The 17,915-nt window shown below is 50.4% G+C and overlaps 2 protein-coding genes across 3 annotated transcripts in view; one reads left to right on the top strand and one right to left on the bottom strand.

The window, feature by feature from the left end:
• PAFAH1B1 (platelet activating factor acetylhydrolase 1b regulatory subunit 1) overlaps positions 1–4,714 on the top strand; it is a 126,125-nt gene extending 121,411 nt beyond the window's left edge. The window contains exon 11 of the mRNA XM_048518758.1: positions 1,173–4,714. Within this exon, the coding sequence (XP_048374715.1) occupies positions 1,173–1,246 (74 nt within the window). The 3' untranslated portion in view covers positions 1,247–4,714. The remainder of the gene's footprint in view (positions 1–1,172) is intronic.
• A 1,919-nt stretch (positions 4,715–6,633) lies between these two features.
• Positions 6,634–17,915, bottom strand: part of CLUH (clustered mitochondria homolog) — a 74,350-nt gene continuing 63,068 nt past the window's right edge. For both annotated transcript variants that reach the window (XM_048518744.1, XM_048518745.1), the window contains exons 19-26: positions 15,666–15,805; positions 14,668–14,748; positions 13,550–13,675; positions 12,939–13,060; positions 11,845–11,938; positions 10,925–11,059; positions 9,430–9,503; positions 6,634–8,918 (exon numbers count right to left, since the gene is read on the bottom strand). In XM_048518744.1, the coding sequence (XP_048374701.1) occupies positions 8,765–8,918; positions 9,430–9,503; positions 10,925–11,059; positions 11,845–11,938; positions 12,939–13,060; positions 13,550–13,675; positions 14,668–14,748; positions 15,666–15,805 (926 nt within the window). In that variant the 3' untranslated portion in view covers positions 6,634–8,764. The remainder of the gene's footprint in view (positions 8,919–9,429; positions 9,504–10,924; positions 11,060–11,844; positions 11,939–12,938; positions 13,061–13,549; positions 13,676–14,667; positions 14,749–15,665; positions 15,806–17,915) is intronic.

Raw genomic sequence — 17,915 nt, 5'->3', positions numbered from 1 at the left:
AAGGTAGAGATGGCTTGACAAGGCGGGTGGGGCAGATGCTCCAGTGGGCGGTCCGCCAGGGGCTTCTAGGCAACGGAAACCTCCAGGAGGCAGCGTCAGGAAAGAGCCTTCAGGGCCACTCGTCTGACCTAGCAGAGCTCTTCAATTCAGCTGTGGGGCCCTAAAGGGCACTGGGTCTGCTGCACTGAATTGGGGGGTCTGGGGGAGCGCTGAAGCTCCATCTACTCTGGCAGCACCTCTCCAAGGTCCTGTCCTGTCCTTTGACTTGTGATGGCAGAGAGTGAGGAGGAGACTTTCTACATGCAAACTGTGCGTTGTGTTGCTCAGCCAAAGAACTCAACAGCGGAGCTTTTGTTGGATTGGCTTTTTTAATTGCATGAGATCAAACAGGAGACCGTCGTCAAGAGTGTCAGGGCAACTGTATTGGTAACCTCTCCAGGAAATGAGTGGCTGTCTCTGCCCATAGCAAAGTGTTCTTGCTGTGAGTTTTTGTAGTTTATTCTGTGTTTAATTTTCCACCCTAGGATTCACGGGGCAGTTTGTAGAGTTGGAGAGAACAACCCATATATTTTCAGTAGCTACTAATTTTTTATTTTTTGGCTGGACAATCCTCCAGCCCAAGGAGTCTCTTCTTCAAGAGTGGGGAAAGGTCTCCTTAGATTGGAGGAAGGCTTCACACTTGAGCCAAAAGGAGAGGTGGGGGATGGATATCTGAATAGCAAATAATTAACTTTGCCCAGTGGTGTGGCCTTTAAATCGGGCACCCTTGGTGATGGCAGTGAGGTTGGGCAGGAGGGGTGAGATCAGAAGGCTGCAGATCAGAGGCAGTGAAGAGGGGGAAAGTAAAGGGGGTGCGGAGAAAGGGAGAGCTTGAAGCAGGTCTTGCCAGGACAATTAGGATCCGGTTCTTCCAGTCTGTCTCCCCCCTGGAATTGGTGCTGCTGGGTACTGTTATAGCCATTGTATACCCTGAATATTCAACTTTTGTTATTCTCATTTGGACATTGTTTTAAGATGACCTTGAGAGAAATGGGGCTTTAACTTTCTAGCAGGACATGTGGTTTCCATGCTCTGTTGGGTGGTTTGCATTGGCCGTTTTTTTAAAGTGGTGTGATTTGTTTTACTCAGAGTTGGGTGTATATCTCTATCCCCCTCCCCTCTTTTCCCTACAGATTTCCACAAGACAGCGCCCTATGTGGTCACTGGCAGCGTAGATCAAACAGTGAAAGTGTGGGAGTGCCGTTGATTTGAATTCACACCTCCCCCTCTCCCCCCCTTCTGGATGCACTCGGATGCCATGGTTACCCATCGAGCCCTGTTTAAAATAAATATTGTCCTTTCATGTAAATTATTCTGGATGTAGATTGAGCTTATTAAATGTTACACACAAAAGTATTCATGCATGGTGAATCCAAATTGTATACTGTAAATTTACATACGTTGTCTAGAAGTACCATAGGTTTTAAGAATACGGGCTGGCATTGGTCACATCAGACCTGAGAAGGCAGAAACTGGTTGGTTGAATTAAGGGCACTTGAAAGAGGGGAGAGCCAAATCTTCTCGACTCCTGTTTTTCTCTTTTTCGGGTGATGCCTATCAATGGTGGTTCTCATATGAGGTGGGGGGGGGGGGGCCTCTTGCAGAAACACCTCTCTCTCCCTTTCTGTGGCATCACTTAAGCGTGTTTAAGAAATCGAATAAACAAGGCTGCAATTTAGGATCTTATGCAATTAACGGAAACTAATTAAAAACTGGGGTTTTTTTCTTTGATATTTGCCAAATCAATAGGATAAAAAAAATGTTTGGCTTCCTATCACGTTTCAAACAAATGGTTAGTCTGCAAATTGCAAAATAGGAAGAGACCTTGATATGACGTGATTGTTTTTAAAACCTGGTCATTGGAGTTCTCTTGTGTTTTAACACTTGGCACTCAACACTTTCCATGCAAAAGATGTTTTAGAGGCCTTCAGTTTTTGTTTGAGTTCACCTCTTAACCTGAGCAGTTAGATTTCATCTCCTGGTTGATGGTGCAGCTGTTGGCCTTGGCTGAGGCTCCTTGGTGAGGGTTGTGTCATGCCGGTGGTGTCAAAAGCTGTGTCCCCCGTCCTCAAGTAGTCTGTGCAAGTGCCGTGAACTGGGCAACATTGTGATGATTCCCCTTCTGCCTCCCAGGAACCTTAACAGAGCACACGGGTTCCACATCCTTCTCCAGAAAGCTCTACACAAAAGAGTAAGAGGAACACAGTTGGTGCACGCAGCAGCATTCACGGCTCATAATTTAACAAACAAACTTCAGCACATCCATTCCAGTGTAAAAATATTTCTTCTAGGAAGAGCCCTCTTTAAAAAAACCCCAAAACCTCTATTACAAAAGACCAGAAAATGCCGAAGTGTATTGATGGGCATTTTGGGTCAAATTTCACTGCATGTGATGAAGGCTTCCTGGTCCTTAACAAACCAGGTCTCTTAAAATCCCTTTGAGGTAGGCAGTGAGCTGCCAGCCTGACAAAATGTGGAGATTTTTTTAAAAAAATTGCTGTTTATTAAAGGGACTTTTTAAAATGACTCCTTTTTAAAAGAAGTGTGCAATAGAAAGGGAACACTTAAATTTGGCAAGGTTTAAATGCATGTCGGCAGTTCACCCGCAAGGTTTTGGATTTGGCGTCTTGTATGAAGGGGGTATGTGTATGTAGAATAGCAGACAGCCCATCTTTTTGGTCAGCAACTGTTCCCCAAGTGGCTCTTACACATTTGAGGTCTTAACTCTTGTTTTTAAACTGTTTGACTGGAAATGGATGGTTGACTTTTTCCTCCTCAAGAATGTCTGAATCTATGACAGGCACAACTTTAACAACCCCTGTTGGCAGCAATCAGGTATTTCCAGGCAAGATGTACTGATTCTAGTTATTTTTTAAGGGTTGAGATAAATTGTGTGTATTTCCACAACTAGAGAAGCCGTGGTTCTATATTTAACATTGGAGCTCTCTGCTGTGTTTCTTCTTTCACACCTCAAGCGGCAATTTTTATATTTTAGGAAGTTCAGAAGCCTTTTTACTAACAAGAGAGAGAGAGAGAGAGAGAGAGAGAGCACTCCTTGCTTTGGATAACTTGTATGTTATCCTAAAATAAACAACACATTTGGAGGGATGATTTTGAGCTGGATCAGCCGTTGCTTCCCTAGATTTTTAAAGGGGAAAAGCTGAATGGATCAGAGGGGAGATGGCTAGTCGGGGCTGTGGAGTCATCTCTTAAAGTCTTCTGCTCCTGTATGTGTTTTCTTTTTAAATTGATTCTCTGGCTGTCCAGTCCTGTATTGCCTTTTCTGCATTGAGTCCAAATGCTTTCTTGGTTTGGTCTGTAAAAGGAATGGTTGTTGGAAGGTGTCCAGTGGTCTGTGGTTCGGAACACTTTTGTCATACAAAGAAGGCATTATTTAAATCCAGAAAAGGCGAGGTGTATGCACCCCAGATTCCACAGCAAACCACTCCCTGTGGGTCATCCCCCTTGGAAAGAAGCTGCAGACAGACCCCCCCCCCCCACAAACATTCCAGTGCCGCGTGAAGGGACACTTGTTGGGGAAAAGTCCTAGATGCATCGTTCATTCTTTCTTTCACTCTCTCTTTTTTTTGGAAAGTGCAAAGTTCTTTGTGGTTTTGACACAATCTGAAAACTGATGTCTCAGCACATCTTGCACTTTACAATTTTTTTTGTTGTTAAGCAAAAAAAGTTATATATATATAAGCCGTCCTGCTTTTGTGTGTGGTGTGACCAATGATGTGCCCAGGGCACTAATAATTAAAAAAATAGTTGCTAGCAAGTTGTCAAAGAGCACGGTAGCATTTTGAAAGTTTTGGCTATTGCCTCACCAAGCGCCCCCCCATGTGTCAGCCTCTTGCTGCTTCCCCGTCAACAACTTCGGTTTCTTTGTGAATTGGATTGCCCACGACATCCTTCTTCAGTCACATTCTCTGTTCTTTTTCCCAATCAGTCTCTGCCACCAAACTCATGAACGCTGTTTGAAAGGAAACGGTGGGTCTTGGTTTCATGGCTAGTCGGGGGTTGATAATCCTGAGGATTGTTTCTTTTTTGGAGTGGAACATTTATGGAATTTGAACAAAGGAAAAATAAAGGACTCTTAATAATTCCGTATTCCCCATCCAATTTATATTGAAAGAATACCCAGCAGACTGTCTAATGCAGAACTTGTCTTAGTTGTGGAATGATGTGTATAAAACAGGGGAAACTGGCGGGGGGAGGGGGGGGCGGCAATTCAGCCCAGTTGGCAGATTCTGGCGGGGTGTCAGCTGGCCTTTCCTTTTCTGTGTCCCTGGAAATAAACTGCTTTTTCCTGTGCAAAACATGATCCCTCCCACCTTTCCAAATGTCATTTTCAAGAGTTGGCAAAATCTTCCCCTTTTTTCTAGAGGGTATTCTGAGACTGACATGAACACAGGCAATCGTCTTTTTCCCCCATAAGGAAGACGTTGAGATGGTCGTTGGAGAAATTGCTCCCCCAGACTAGGAGTTAACTGAAGATATTGACACAATTAAATTTTAAAAAAATCAGTAAAGGAATGTATATAATTTTGCTCTGTGTTTTACAGTAAGATTCGTTGCTCTCAGACTGTGTAAAACAAAATTTATTCATGTTTTCTGCATATTAAAACAAATCTTATTGTACCAATTGGTAAACTATTAAATGCATATAAAACTATTTGTGTTTCTCTTTCTTGAGGCACAGCACAGGTTCTTAAGCAAGTTTTATATTTTATTTTTTTATTTCACAGTTGAATGAGGCTATTTAAATCACTTCAAGGCATCTTTGGGTTTCTAGCAAAGGAAGTGCAACAGTTCAGTAGTGCCAACTGATAAAAATACATTCTCACTTGCAGAGGGCTTTGGTGAGAAGGGTTGGAAACTTTCCCTGGACAGGATCCTTGTCCGATATGCTGTGGGCGTCTTCTTTTCCATGTGCAGCAGATAGTTCCTAAAAGCTGCTCCCCTGAGAACAAAAGGACATCAACAGCGCAGCAGCCGGGCACCAGGACCAGTGTGCGGAGCAGAGGATTGAGCTGTGTCCTCCAGGAATCCCAGGCACCCTTCCCCACCTGGCTTCACCACCCAGCCACACACACCTCCCTGCTGAACTGTGAAGGGGGGGTGGGGTGGGGGGCTGCGTCACATGGCTGTTCTTCCAGGGCCTTTCTCAACAGTTCATTGCAGAGGTTGACCCTGGCCCAAGCAGGCCTTCTTTGGAGCTGTTGTGCAAATGGAATCTTTGTATTCAGCAGCAGTCTATCTCACGTAGCGTGTGTGGGTCACCTTGTTTTGTGGGGGGGGGGGGGGGGGGTACTGCTGGGAAAGAGGCCGGCAGGTGCTTCTGGCCCAGCAGGGCTGCGTGTCCTGTTTCTGAACACTGCAGTGGCCATGTCCTTATAAGTGCTGGCTGGGAACCGTTACGTTGGACCTTTTTTGGACATTTGTTTTAAATGCCTTCAGAGGTGCTGAGCCCGAGAAAGAAAACATTGCAGTTGGATGAAATTAGGTCAGATCCAAGCCACAGATCTAATGCCCACGCGAGCAACCGTCGGCAAGCACAATTTTATTAGCCTAATTAATATTGATCTGGCTCTGCTGCAGCTGCTCCCTGGCCGTGCTGAAGGGTTTCTCCAGACAGGGATGGTGTGGAGCCCACGGGCTCCCTGCGATCCTTCTGGGGGGTTCCAGCTTTTGATGTCCTTGTGCTGAACTAAAACTAACCCTTTTCCCGCTTGATGGTGGTTACACTGTTTTGCAACACCTGGAGGATGCACATCAAAAGGCACGCTTTAGGCACAGTTTAATCCTGCAATGTATAAATGCTTTAAGCAAATTCAGCTGTGATTTCCTTCTCTATTGGTTACAGATGTATATACCTGCACCCATCCTTAACAATAACATCCCAACTGAAGTGGAAAGCTGTTTCACTCTGAAGGAAAAAAATGAATCAAATAACCCCAAGAGCCATTTTGAACTTGGCGTGTCATACAGCACCAGCGTGACCCAACACAAACTGATGCACAATGAGCTGATTGACTTATTTTTTGTTTGGGTGGAGAACAAGTGCAAGGCCAGGTCTACTTAGCCAGTATCTTTTATGGTTCAATGTGTAGCTATAGCTAGACGGGGAGTTTGGATTTATAACCTGCTTTTCTCAACCTAAGGAGTCTCAAAAGTGGCTGGCAATCACCTTCCTCTCTTCTTCCCACAAGTCACTTTGTGAGATTGGTGGAGCTGAGAGAGTTCTCAGAGAACTGACTGGCCCAAGGTTACCCAGCAGGCTTCATGTGTAGGAGCAGGGAAACAAACTCAGTTTACCAGATTAGAGTCCATTGCTCATGATTACAGTCCTCCACTCTACACCAGGCTAGCACTCTTCTCATGCCTAAAACAGATGTGAAGGTTATGCATCTTCCTCGTAACACTAATTTCAGCTTTGGTCACCCTCAGACGACTTGTGATGATTCAGATTACAAAGCTTTCCTTAATAGCCTTTGGAAGAAGAATTTTCATCAGTCCCTGATTGAACCACATGAGCCAGGCTCACCTGACGATACACAGGAAAGACCCAAAAAATGCTTTAGAAGCAAAAGGTGTATTGAAATCATTTCTTTATTGAAGAACTTCCTAGGGAATTCAAAATCCATCTCCTACCCCTTAAACATGGACCAAAACAAAGTTCTTTCCTTACAAAGTGCTTCAGCTTCATACCCCACAGCACCTGGGCGGTATGAGGCTCACCTGGAAATCAACATGCCAAATTTAGACATCACCCACCCCTTTTACTGCCTGCAGGCCTATGGTAAAACCCGTGCCAGCTGTGCTGCAAACAGCCTTGCCCCTCCCCGACTCGCCCCAGGTGCTGGTGATGATCAGAGAGCCTTTGAGGGCCCCCGAAGGCAAGGGGGAGGGGTTGGCAGGCTATAGGGACCACAGGTTGTCCATCCCTGCATTAAGTTGCTACAGAATGGCCCCCTCCCCTGAAACTCCCCCCAACACAATATTTGGGTCACAGCAGTACAGAGCGCTTACAGTTTTGGACAGACAAGGCAACGCACAGCTTGTGCAGGTGAACCACTGACACAGCGCAACGGCGGTCGGTCCAGTCCTTGTGAGCGACTGAGCTTGTGCGTTCTGGACTCCCAGGGGGAGGGGTGGGCAATAAGGCTGGAGCTGGGGAAGAAACCCAACAGACACATTCTTCTTAGTCAAGAATTGCTTGGCCCGGTTGCAACAGCAGCTCTGGGAGTGGTGGGCCTGTGCACAGCTGGAAAAAGTTTTCTTCCTCTTGGTGGGGGAGCTGTTACATTGGCAAGGCTGCGGAGGGAGGGGGAGGGGGGGCAGCCATTGCCAGCAATGGAGACCTTTCTATAGTGCCAAAAGGTGGAGGAGAGGAAGGGCACAAGACCAGAACCCAAAACCATGTTTTTCAGTGCCATAATATTTAGCAGAGGAGATGAGGAAACTGGGGTGGGAGGAGAATCTCATTTGGTAAAGACTTAATCCATGATTTTTGTTTTAATACATTCACAGGCAACCTTACAGAATAAAACATTGATTCAATTCAAGACAATCACGCTGTCCGGGCAGCGCCCTTCCCTCCCCAACCCCACAACAGCTCTTTAGAGATACTTTCCAAGACAGGAGGGGGGGGGGGTGCAAGTGTGGCTGGCTTGACTCAAAATCTAGGCACAGGGTGGGAGGGGGGGGGGATCCCATTGCAAAATCTTATATTAGAGCAACGATTCAGGATGCTTGGGAACGGCAAGCACCCTCGCAGGGCGGGCCTACAGACAGCTCTTGACTCCTACACATTCGCTTTGCTTCCGGCTTGGGGGTGGGTGGGTGGCCTACGGCATGGCAGTGACCACCTTGTAACATCTCTACTGTACGAGGGTGTTTCATAAATTTATTCTTTGGATACTAACTGCATGTGCATTGCTTTCTCCCCCCCCCCCCCACATTTTTTTAGCAAGGAGGAGATTTGCAACAAGTTCAGTGCTGCCAGACAAAACACACACAAACCCTGCTGAGCCTGTGAAAAGTTACAAAAACTCACACACACACACCCCGCAAAGACTCCACGGCTGCTTCCTCCCCACGACCCTTCTCTTGGACATCCGTCAACACTTCAGCTCTGCCTTCTAACCAATCAGGCCTAAAGGAATTTGGTGGTTTTTAAATATGGCGGAATTTGCATTTAGTATATAATAAGAGTAATTTGTGATCACCTAAACAGGGTGGAGGATCAAAGCTGGGAAGGAACGGGGGTCGGGTGGGGGAGAGGATGAGTGAACCAACTTCCGAATAAGGGGAAAGTAGGCAAAATTCAGCCATCTTCTTCCACATAAAAGGACCTGAGAAATGTTACTGTAACTCACTTGGAATTAAATCTGTTATGTACACAGTAGAAATGGATGAATGGCACAGGCGTACCACCCACACCCACCAACACAGGTTTCTTTTGGCTGTTTTTCTCCCCCCACCCCCGCCTTGGCTATTTGGGCATCAGCTGCAGCACCTCCCACTGTGCGGCAAATGCCTATTTAGACAGATACGTTTATTTTTCAAATTGTAGTTCTTTGCATTGTACCAGTGCAAATGGAAAAGAAATACCCAAACACATTGCTAAGGAAGAGCTGCCCGGGAGATGGGAGGGACCCCGAATCGCCCAGAGAGTAATCCCACCAGGAAAGGCCAGCTGTCTAAGTGGCGCTGTGGGCCCTTAGGGGGCTTCGGCCAAAGGCAGGCTCGGCTCAGAGGCTCCCTCTGAGAGGGATTTCTCTTCTTCAGACTCCAACGGATCGCTGGTCTTGAGGGCCTCTTGGAGCTGCTGGCGTCGCTGCACTTCTGCTTTAAGGTTCTCCAAGTCTTTTTGGCTGTGGAAAGAAGCAGAGAGAAAAAGGGCACGTTCCAGGCAGAGGGAGTCAAGTCTTGCACACAGAGGGCAAATGGGACAGAGCGCTGAGCACTGGGCATGCACCATATTGGGAACTACATTGAGCCACAGACCACAGACTACAAACTCCTGCTTCAGGGCAGGCCAGACAAATGTTTTAGGAGTCTGACAGCCAGCATGGGGGCTGCCGAGGATGCTTTGGGACCACTCCTGAGTACAGAAATGTGGCTGGGCAGTTTGCGAGCGAGCGAGCGAGCGAGCGAGAGAGAGAGGGAGAGGAAGAGGGAGAGGGAGGCGGAGAAAAGGAGGAGGGGTCAGGAGGACCAACGCAACGTGGGGGCTCCTGAGCCAAAGCCATTAGGGGTCTTGCTTATCTCAAAGGGCAGGCAGAAGACCCACAGTTGCCACTCCCCACCCCTCCTGTGAAGCTGCACAGAACTGGGGCCGGTCGATTCCCGCTGGGGAAGCACAGCAAGGCTGGCTGAGCTTACCTGAGTGGAATGAAGAGGATGCCGTTGATGATGTTCAGCTGCTCCAGGACGCTGGCCATGCTGGGCGCCGTGAACTGGGGATTTGAGAAGAGCCACATTGAGTGCCTTTTGGCAGTTGCTGCACTAAAATGCTGGGTTGGATCCAACCGGCTTTCCCACGGGTGACACAGGCAGGAGGGCAGCCCCTTCTGATCCCCCACCAGGCAGTACTGGGGACAAGGGCCAGGCGACAGTGAGGAGGGGAATTTGCTGAGACTGAAAACCCGCTGGACCCAACGCCAGAAACAAAACCTTTAGCCACCCCAACAACTGAATAAGAGAAGCTGCAAGATTTCAGGGTACTAACTAGCACCTTGGATCAAATGCAACCCTCTTCAGGAAAGGGGCTCGGACCCAGTCGTGGGCACCAAATGTATATGCAGACAATCCCATGTTCATCTCTAGCAAAAACGCTCGCTGGCCCCACTCTGAGTCACCAAGGGGAGCGTGGGCTGGACAGACGTGGGCCTCCTGCAAGGCTGAACACACTCAGGCAAAGCTAACTTGAGCAGGAAAACTTTATTGATTTATATCGCCCTGGCCACAGGGTGCTGGAACTGAGGATCTCCCCCTCAGTTCCAGTATTTAAGGCACGATCGAATGCTCGTACCACCCAATCACTGTAGTCCCTTCGCCCGCCCTGGGTTCTCATTCGCGGAAGGTTCCTGCTCCTACAGCATCCCGGTGGGGGCTACTGCATGTTGGGACTTGTAGTCCTGACACCTCCTTGTAGTGAGAGAATCGTACGGGTTGGTCCAGTTCCTTCTCCCAGGTGCCCAAGAAGAGAAAAATCATGGCCAGAGAGAGAAGGTAGCCAATCAGCTGACAAAGAGCCACTGCTCAATGGGTGCTGCTGGGCAGGATGCCGTCGGCCCCAGGTGGGTCAGTGATGGATGGCAGCTGCTCCTCCTCAACCCCACCTAAGAGCAGTGCATGCTGGGACCAACAGGGCCTGTGTCCTGCCACAAACATTCAGGGACCCAAGACTCCATCCAGGCCTGGGAGATGATGCCTCCTGGACAGCCTTGGGACAGGACGAACCCCCTTCTGTACTGCAATGAGGATATGCTTGAAGGAACCTTGTTTTGGCACCATTTGATTGACACAGATCACCGACACCTCCAATGCCAGGTGCCCTTCCTCTCTCCCAGAGAGTAGTCAAAAGCCTGATGGTGAGTCTAGTCCACCAGCTGGCCTGATCACATAGAGAACGTGCAATGATAAAAAGCAGTTCAAGAGAGGTCTCAGTCAGCCTTCAGTTATAAGGAGAAGAGATCTACACAGACTAATGCAGAACGGTATACTAGGCAACCCTCAAGTGCACTGAAAAGCATTACAGATCATTCTCAGTCACTCATTGCAGATGGATCTCTGGCTCTGCTCAGCCCCCACAGGGAGAAGACGACAGTGGGTGGCTAACCCAGGAGGCTCTCTGTCACACCTCCGGGCAACTCACCTTCAAGGGCACGATGTTCGCATTGGAGCCGTTCTTATAGATCTCGTTCATTGTGCGCTGCAGGGCCACTGCCTGCTGGGTCAGGTACTTCAAGCACTCTGAGCTTTCTTTGGTCTTCTCGTGATGCTCGCCAAGCTAAGGGGGATTTTTTTAAAAGAACGAGTCACAAAAGAGCAGGACCGTGTGGAGAAAAGCAGGCTCCTTTTCACCCCCTGGACCCCGTAGCCACAGCCTGGCCCAGGAATTCAGTAGTGCAAAAAGCTCCCTTCTAAATCTCTCCTCAGAGTTTACTGCCCAGCTGCTAATCAGTGTTCAAAAACAAGTCCTGCAGGTCCTGGATTCTCCAAACAATGCAACGCTGGGAGGGGGACTCTTTGTAAGATTCCTCTCTCTTTCTTGACTTGAACCCGGCTCTGTTCTAAGGACTTGGAAGGACCACAGCACTGGCCCTGGCACCTAGGTTCCAGGATTAGATAGCCTGGGACTGTTAGTTTCGCCAGCATGGCCAATTGGCCACGCTGGCAGGGGCTGATGGGAATTGTAGTCCAGAACATCTGGAGTGCCAAAGGTTCGCCACCACTGACCTAGGGTCACATCTCGTAAAGGACTGCAGTAAAAGCAGGCCACATAACTGGACTGGGCAGAGGAAAGGGGAGAAAAATGCAAGCTGACAATCAAAGCTCTCCTACGGACATTCCTGTTTCAATCTCATCTTCCTTCACTAACGCCCTGTGACAATTCCCCCCACCCCACCCAGACTCCTGCTGCCTTCCCAGATGCTGCACCAGTTGTGACCTCCCCAAACCAGGAAGGGATCGGCAGCTTAACTAACTCCTTTAACAATACTGACAGTTTCTGTGGGTCTTGTTTCCAGCATTTTACAGGCAACTTTTCTAACCAAGCACAGGAGGAAATCTGACCTGATTTTTGTAGATTGTGTAGCCTTCCTTCTCGTACTGCAGAGCAGACCGGAATTCAGCTTTGCTCTCATACACCCGGGCTACCAAGTGGTGACTGCCAAAGAAAAGAGATGGAGAAAAGATTCCAGGTGTGTTTGAAGGCAGGTAGTAGGGAAAAGGAGGCCACAGGAGGCCTGGCAGTCCCAACCTCCCCCGGCCCTCCAAGTATAAGTAGAAATCACTCCTCGGAGGAGGAGGTCCGCACGGGGGCTGCCCTGGCTTTTTTCCTAAACGTTTCAGCTACTCGGTGTGATGAGGATTTGCAAACTGAGGCCTTGCAGGGAGACGGTGAACAGAGAAGCCCCTCCCAGGGCGCTCCATCGAGTGAGCAGGTGCTGGTTCAGATCACCCTGTGCCATGATGCACAGTGAGAGGGCACAGCCCACCCCTGCCGGGTTTCCAGCTGTCTGCTAACTTGGTTGGCTTCTCATGAGGACTGGACAAGTTCATGGAGAAAAGGCTCACCGATCCAGTGACTGCCCATGAAGGCGAAGGAGGCCTTCCCTGCCTGAGCTGCTGAGAGGCTGGCGGTTTGGGCCTCTGGGACCCACGATGCTGAGCCAGACGACTGTTGGGTCCTTGCCAGCATCTCTCACCCAGGCAAGCCCAAGCCAGGCATTTGCCTTTCCCCCGGGGAGCGCTCAGTGACGCCAGGGATCTCTCCTGGGCCACCTCCAGCACCCCGTGGACTGACACCCCCGGGCACAGCGTTGAGGCTTTACTCTGACAAGGCGGCTGCCGTCTCCACTGGACATCAGGAAGAACAGTGCACAGTGGAGCCGGAGCCAGCACCTCCTCGGGGGAACAGGGGAGAACGGACCCCAATGAGAAATGCCAGCGGCTTCTGGCCTTTGAAATCCTGCAGTGGCTGAGGAGCAGGGGAGCCTCAAACGACACGTGCAAGATTGGGACAGTTGCCTTCGCCCCAGGCCTGGTCAGATGGGGAATGTTCACCCTAGGAAGCAGGGGACAGTGGCTGGGAAAGAGCAGGGCAGCAGCCAGCCCCCCCGCCCCCCAAGGCAGGTGTGGGCCCAGGGGTGCCAGGGTCGTCTCACCTGAGTGCCACTTTCAGGGATTTCGTGCCATGGTACTTGGAGTTGATCAGCAGCGCATTCTCCAGAAACCGGAGAGAGAGGTCATACTCCATCACCCCGTGGAGAACCAGTCCAATATTATTCTAGAGAGAACCACACATCACGTGCCAGTCAGATGGGGGAGGGATCACAGGATCACACGCTGTGCCAGGCGGGTGGCAACATCATGCATTTTGGGATGGGTGAAAAGTAAACCTTCTTGGAAAGGTCTCTAAATGTGCACAGAATTTCAGAGTCCTGAAAGCAAAACTCATGACTTTATGCAATCAGCACCAACGTATGAAGTTTTGCCCGGACTACTGTTGCCATAGGAAAGGAAAGCCACACTTCCAGAACACGTGGGCAAGGGCCATCCTGCCACGGCTGCAGGAAACCACACAGCCACACAGGCCAATGGGGCTCCACCTCAGCCCCTGGACCTGTCCCACAAGACAGCCCTTCTGTGTCCTCTCAGCAGCCACGTGGACTGGAACCGCTCTGCTAAAATTCAGCGAGATGCAGGTGATCAAAAAGACAAATCTACATGTCTGGCACAGGTGATTTCTGGGCAAAGGCATTTTGGAATGACTCACGTCCAAGAGGGCCATTTCTGGGTGATCTTCTCCAAACACCAAGAGCATGAGGTAGCGGGCGCGGTACAGGAGGTTGAGAGCGGTGGAGAGCTGGCTGTTCGCAAAGCAATACAATGCAAGGTGCATCTGGAACAGACAAAAGCTCACCTGATGGCCTGCCCTCAGACAACAGCAGCCACGCCTCCCTCAGCTAAATGCAGAGGGACACGGCTGCCAGCCAGGAACGGAACCACTGGAGGCACCATTTGTTATTCTCCTGTAAACATCAGGAACCAACTCTTGTTTGCTGCCTTTCTGCTTGCTGCTTTTAACCTAATCTCATTCTTCACCCCCAGCCAACCCCTCCCACCCCTGTCCCACAGCTTGAGAAGCCCCAGCCTGAATCCCACCTCCCACAGCACAGCCTTTGCTTTGAAGCATCACAATCCCGACGGGCCACAGAGCATCTCAGTGCACCAAGGAACTGAAGGTTTGGAGACAGGTCTGCATGAGACACGCGTGCCAAAGGCTGAGCCGCTTCCGAACGCAGGTGGGGCTAAAGAGGAGCTGCCTTTGGAAAGTTTCCTGAGCACCTGAGGACTCAGGGCTCCACTTGCTTCTTCACATTGAACCTATGGCTCAAACAGCTACAGGAAACCATTCAAAAACCACTGCCTGCCAAGCAGAAGTTATTCCCATCAATTCCTTTGACTTCTCCCAACATCTTCACATCCGATTCTGAAGAGACTGTGGACAAAATGTGCACACAGTGGGGTCATGAACAGATGCAGGGATTTTTTTCTACATATTTGGGGGGAGCCTCTAGGTTCACAAGAAGATTTGAAGACTTGAAACACGCCATTAGGGGAGGTGTGCCCCCCCCACCCCCCCCAACAACAGAGAACGCACACTGAGCTCTTGCCAAATCTCATGAAGTCAGGGAGGGGGCACTGGGCAGTGGCCAAGCACCTGAGGCACAAGAGCCCTGGACTGAGCAATCCTGCCATTACTGCGAATGTGGAAGGCGGCAGCAGAGCGGCAGGAGGCAGGCAGAGAGTGGAAAGCAGGACAAGTGGCCGTGTGTGAAGGGCGGGGTTTTCCTTCCCTGCCAGTCTCTTGGGTGAACAGCTGGCACTTACGTATTCCTGAATCGTATTGGGATGCTCAATGCCGAGGACCCTTTCGCTCATCAGCACGGCTTTCTGTTGATTACTTAAGGCCTGCAAATGAACAGAACAGGAGGCTGCAGGTCACAACGAAGGCAAGGCAGAGTGGCCAGAAATGCATGGAAGGTTCAAGTCACGTGGCCACCTGACCCCGCGTCGTCTGTTCCCATGGCCAGTGGCTCACCCAGGTTTCAGACAGGGAACCACATTTCTCTATCAGGAGAGCTCATTTGCTGGGCTTGGCTGCTTCAGCATTTAGAAGGCTGCTGCGGCTCCAACAGGAAACTCTCCCTGTGAGATGTCTGCCTGACACCCCCGGGACAGGAGGCGGAGAACACATGTCAGGTTAGTGGGAAGAATCTGCACCCCACTTTTGGGCAGCCTTTCCTTGACTAGCAAGGGCTATCCAGGGCCTCAGAAGAAAAGACCCCTGGAGATGCCATGCACTGAAACGGACGTGCTGCTGCTGCCTTTCCTGGGCGCGTGGGAGCGCCAGCCGCCCTGGGCCAGGGAACTCCTGCTGCCATCCAAAACGCCTGGCAGCTACTTCCATCGGCTTCTGCGTGTGGGCGGGGCATACACCGGCTACTCCAACTTTAATATGATTTACTTGGATTAAAAAAATATACTGGGGAGTCTCCCGGCATGTCCACAACAAACAAGTTTTTATTCTAGTCTCAGCTCAGCAAAGTAGGCTCTCATCCACAAACTCTTATTAGACATCCCCCAACTCCTGTCTCTTTGGCAGAAGAGCCACTCCTGCAGAACGGGACTTGGCGGTGACCACTTTGCATCTCTTTTTGCTGGGCTTTGTTCCTGGGCTTTGCTGCCTGAGCTCCACAGAGGGCCTGGGCTGGGGTCTGTCTTTGAAAAGGCAAAGGTGGCACTGGAGCGACTGTGTCCTGACCAGCAGCAGGAAGAGAAGCTGGGAGCCGGCAGCGCATCTGGCAGGCAGAGAGGCTCCTGCGTACCTCTGAGTAGTCTCCCATGATGTAATTCAGGCGTGCCAGGAGCCGCAGGCAGGCGCAGATCTCCACATGCATCGCACCGTACACGTTGTTGAACAGGTTTAAGGCTTCACTGATGAGCTCACAGCCCTCTTTCAAGAAACCTGCAGAGCAGAAACACCCGGCAGTGATTTCTAAAGCTTGTGCCCCTCCTCCGCACGGCCCGTTCCAAACAGTATTTATCTGACATTTAACCCCTCCCCCCAGCAACTGCCCTCAAAGCGGCACACGTCACTTCTCATTTTAACCACTTACGACATTTATACCCCCCACCCACCCCCGGTGTCGACCCAGCTTGTGGGATTCCAGATGGCTCCCAACATTCTCCTTCTCCATTTGTGGGGAAGGCAGGGAAGGTGGTGGCGCGTGTCTGGCTCACAGTCATCCAGCCAGCCTCCACAGCAGAGTGGGGGTTCAACCCCCCGGCTCTCTCAGATCCTCATCTACTCTGCATCTCTCCTCAAGACACCCACCCTGCTGCCGCCCCCAGGAGGCGGGGCTGGTTGAGAGAATGAGACTGGCCCAGCATAATCGCAATGAGCATCTGCCCCTAAATCTCCCAGCTCCTAGGGCAGCACCCTGGCCGGCCACACCAGTTCTCAGGACGTATGGGGGGCTCTTCTGGAAGGCGGGAAAGAGGATGCAGAATTCTGCTTCCTTGAAAATATCCAAGCAACAATCTCCTGCGTCTGAGGGCTGCCAAGACAGCTCAGTGGGGCGTCCCTGTTCAGAAGCGCAGGGGCAGACGGGGGAGCACTGAGGACTTCGTGCCTCGCTTGTATCTGACCAGCTACTGTGAGAAGCAGGTTACTCGACAGGAGCGGCATCTGGAGCCAATATGGCCCCTTCAGAATTCCACGTGCTGCTCATAAAGTGCAATTAAAAAAACATTTATATAAGGATATACACATTTTATAGGGATATTGCAATTGTTGTGTCCAGAATTGTCCGGAAAGCTCGGGACGACTGAGGAAAGATCATCATTAAAGCCCTGAGATTCAGTGACTTGCAGTCATGGGATGAAGTTTATATGCAAAATGTTTGAAGACTGAAAGACGTGCAGGAAAAATGATTTTGTTCAGGTCAGAAATGCACACTGGGCCTTCTGCAGGTAGCCATGCACGTTACTGCAAAGTAAACTGCACAAAAATTCACCCCGTAATGTTTACCCTTCGTACGTGCAAAAAAATCAGCGGCAGAAAAAGATTTCTGGCAGCAAATAGATGCAGAGAAGTATACTAGAACCAGGCTGGGGCATCCATTGAAAATGCTGGGGGGAAGAATTAGGACTAATAAAAGGAAACACTTCTTCACGCAACGTGTGATTGGTGTTTGGAATATGCTGCCACAGGAGGTGGTGATGGCCACTAACCTGGATAGCTTTAAAAGGGGCTTGGACAGATTTATGGAGGAGAAGTCGATTTATGGCTACCAATCTTGATCCTCCTTGATCTGAGATTGCAAATGCCTTAACAGACCAGGTGATCGGGAGCAACAGCCGCAGAAGGCCATTGCATTCACCTCCTGCATGTGAGTTCCCAAAGGCACCTGGTGGGCCACTGCGAGTAGTAGAGAGCTGGACTAGATGGACTCTGGTCTGATCCAGCAGGCTCTTTCTTATGTTCTTATACTAACATCCTAAGATACCCATGCGGTGGCCTCCAGGTAGACAGGGGCTTTGCCCTCAGGCCCAGCTTGTGGGATTCCAGGTGGTGTGTAGTGCAGCCTTCAGGCTGGTCTAGTGTATAGAAGCCCTCTCACTCAGAGGACTTTGTCGGGAAGGGGGGGGGCATACAGAGGGGGAGGCCCTGCGGATGATCCGACAAGGGTGGGGGAGGACAGGACGCTGGACTAGATGGGCCTCCTTTGGTCTGATCTAGCACACGTCTTGCTCCCTGGGAGAGCAACTCTGTAGATTCAAAGGATCCTCTGGACCGTGTGTGTGTGTGCGTGTGTGACCTGCAGCCCAGAAGGCGGATCTGGCCCCTTCAGAGAGCTTCTCAGGCCCACAGGCCAGCTGAGGCCTCTCTGCACCTCTGCTCCCCACCTGGCCTGGAAAGACTTCAGGCCTTGCTGGTGCAGGCAACCCCCTCACCCCGCTCCCAATCTGAGCTGCCCAGGCAGGCCCCCCCCCCCCCGCCCCCGATTGGTCCCAACTGGAGCTGGCGAGCCTGCTGTGGGCTTGTGAGCTGAGGCAGGCAGGCCACCTCCTAG

The sequence above is a fragment of the Sphaerodactylus townsendi genome, linkage group LG16, assembly GCF_021028975.2.
Source record: "Sphaerodactylus townsendi isolate TG3544 linkage group LG16, MPM_Stown_v2.3, whole genome shotgun sequence".
In the NCBI taxonomy this organism is placed as follows: Eukaryota; Metazoa; Chordata; class Lepidosauria; order Squamata; family Sphaerodactylidae; genus Sphaerodactylus; species Sphaerodactylus townsendi.
The sequence above is the reverse complement of the archived record's forward strand: the minus strand, read 5'-3'. Positions and strand labels throughout refer to the sequence as shown.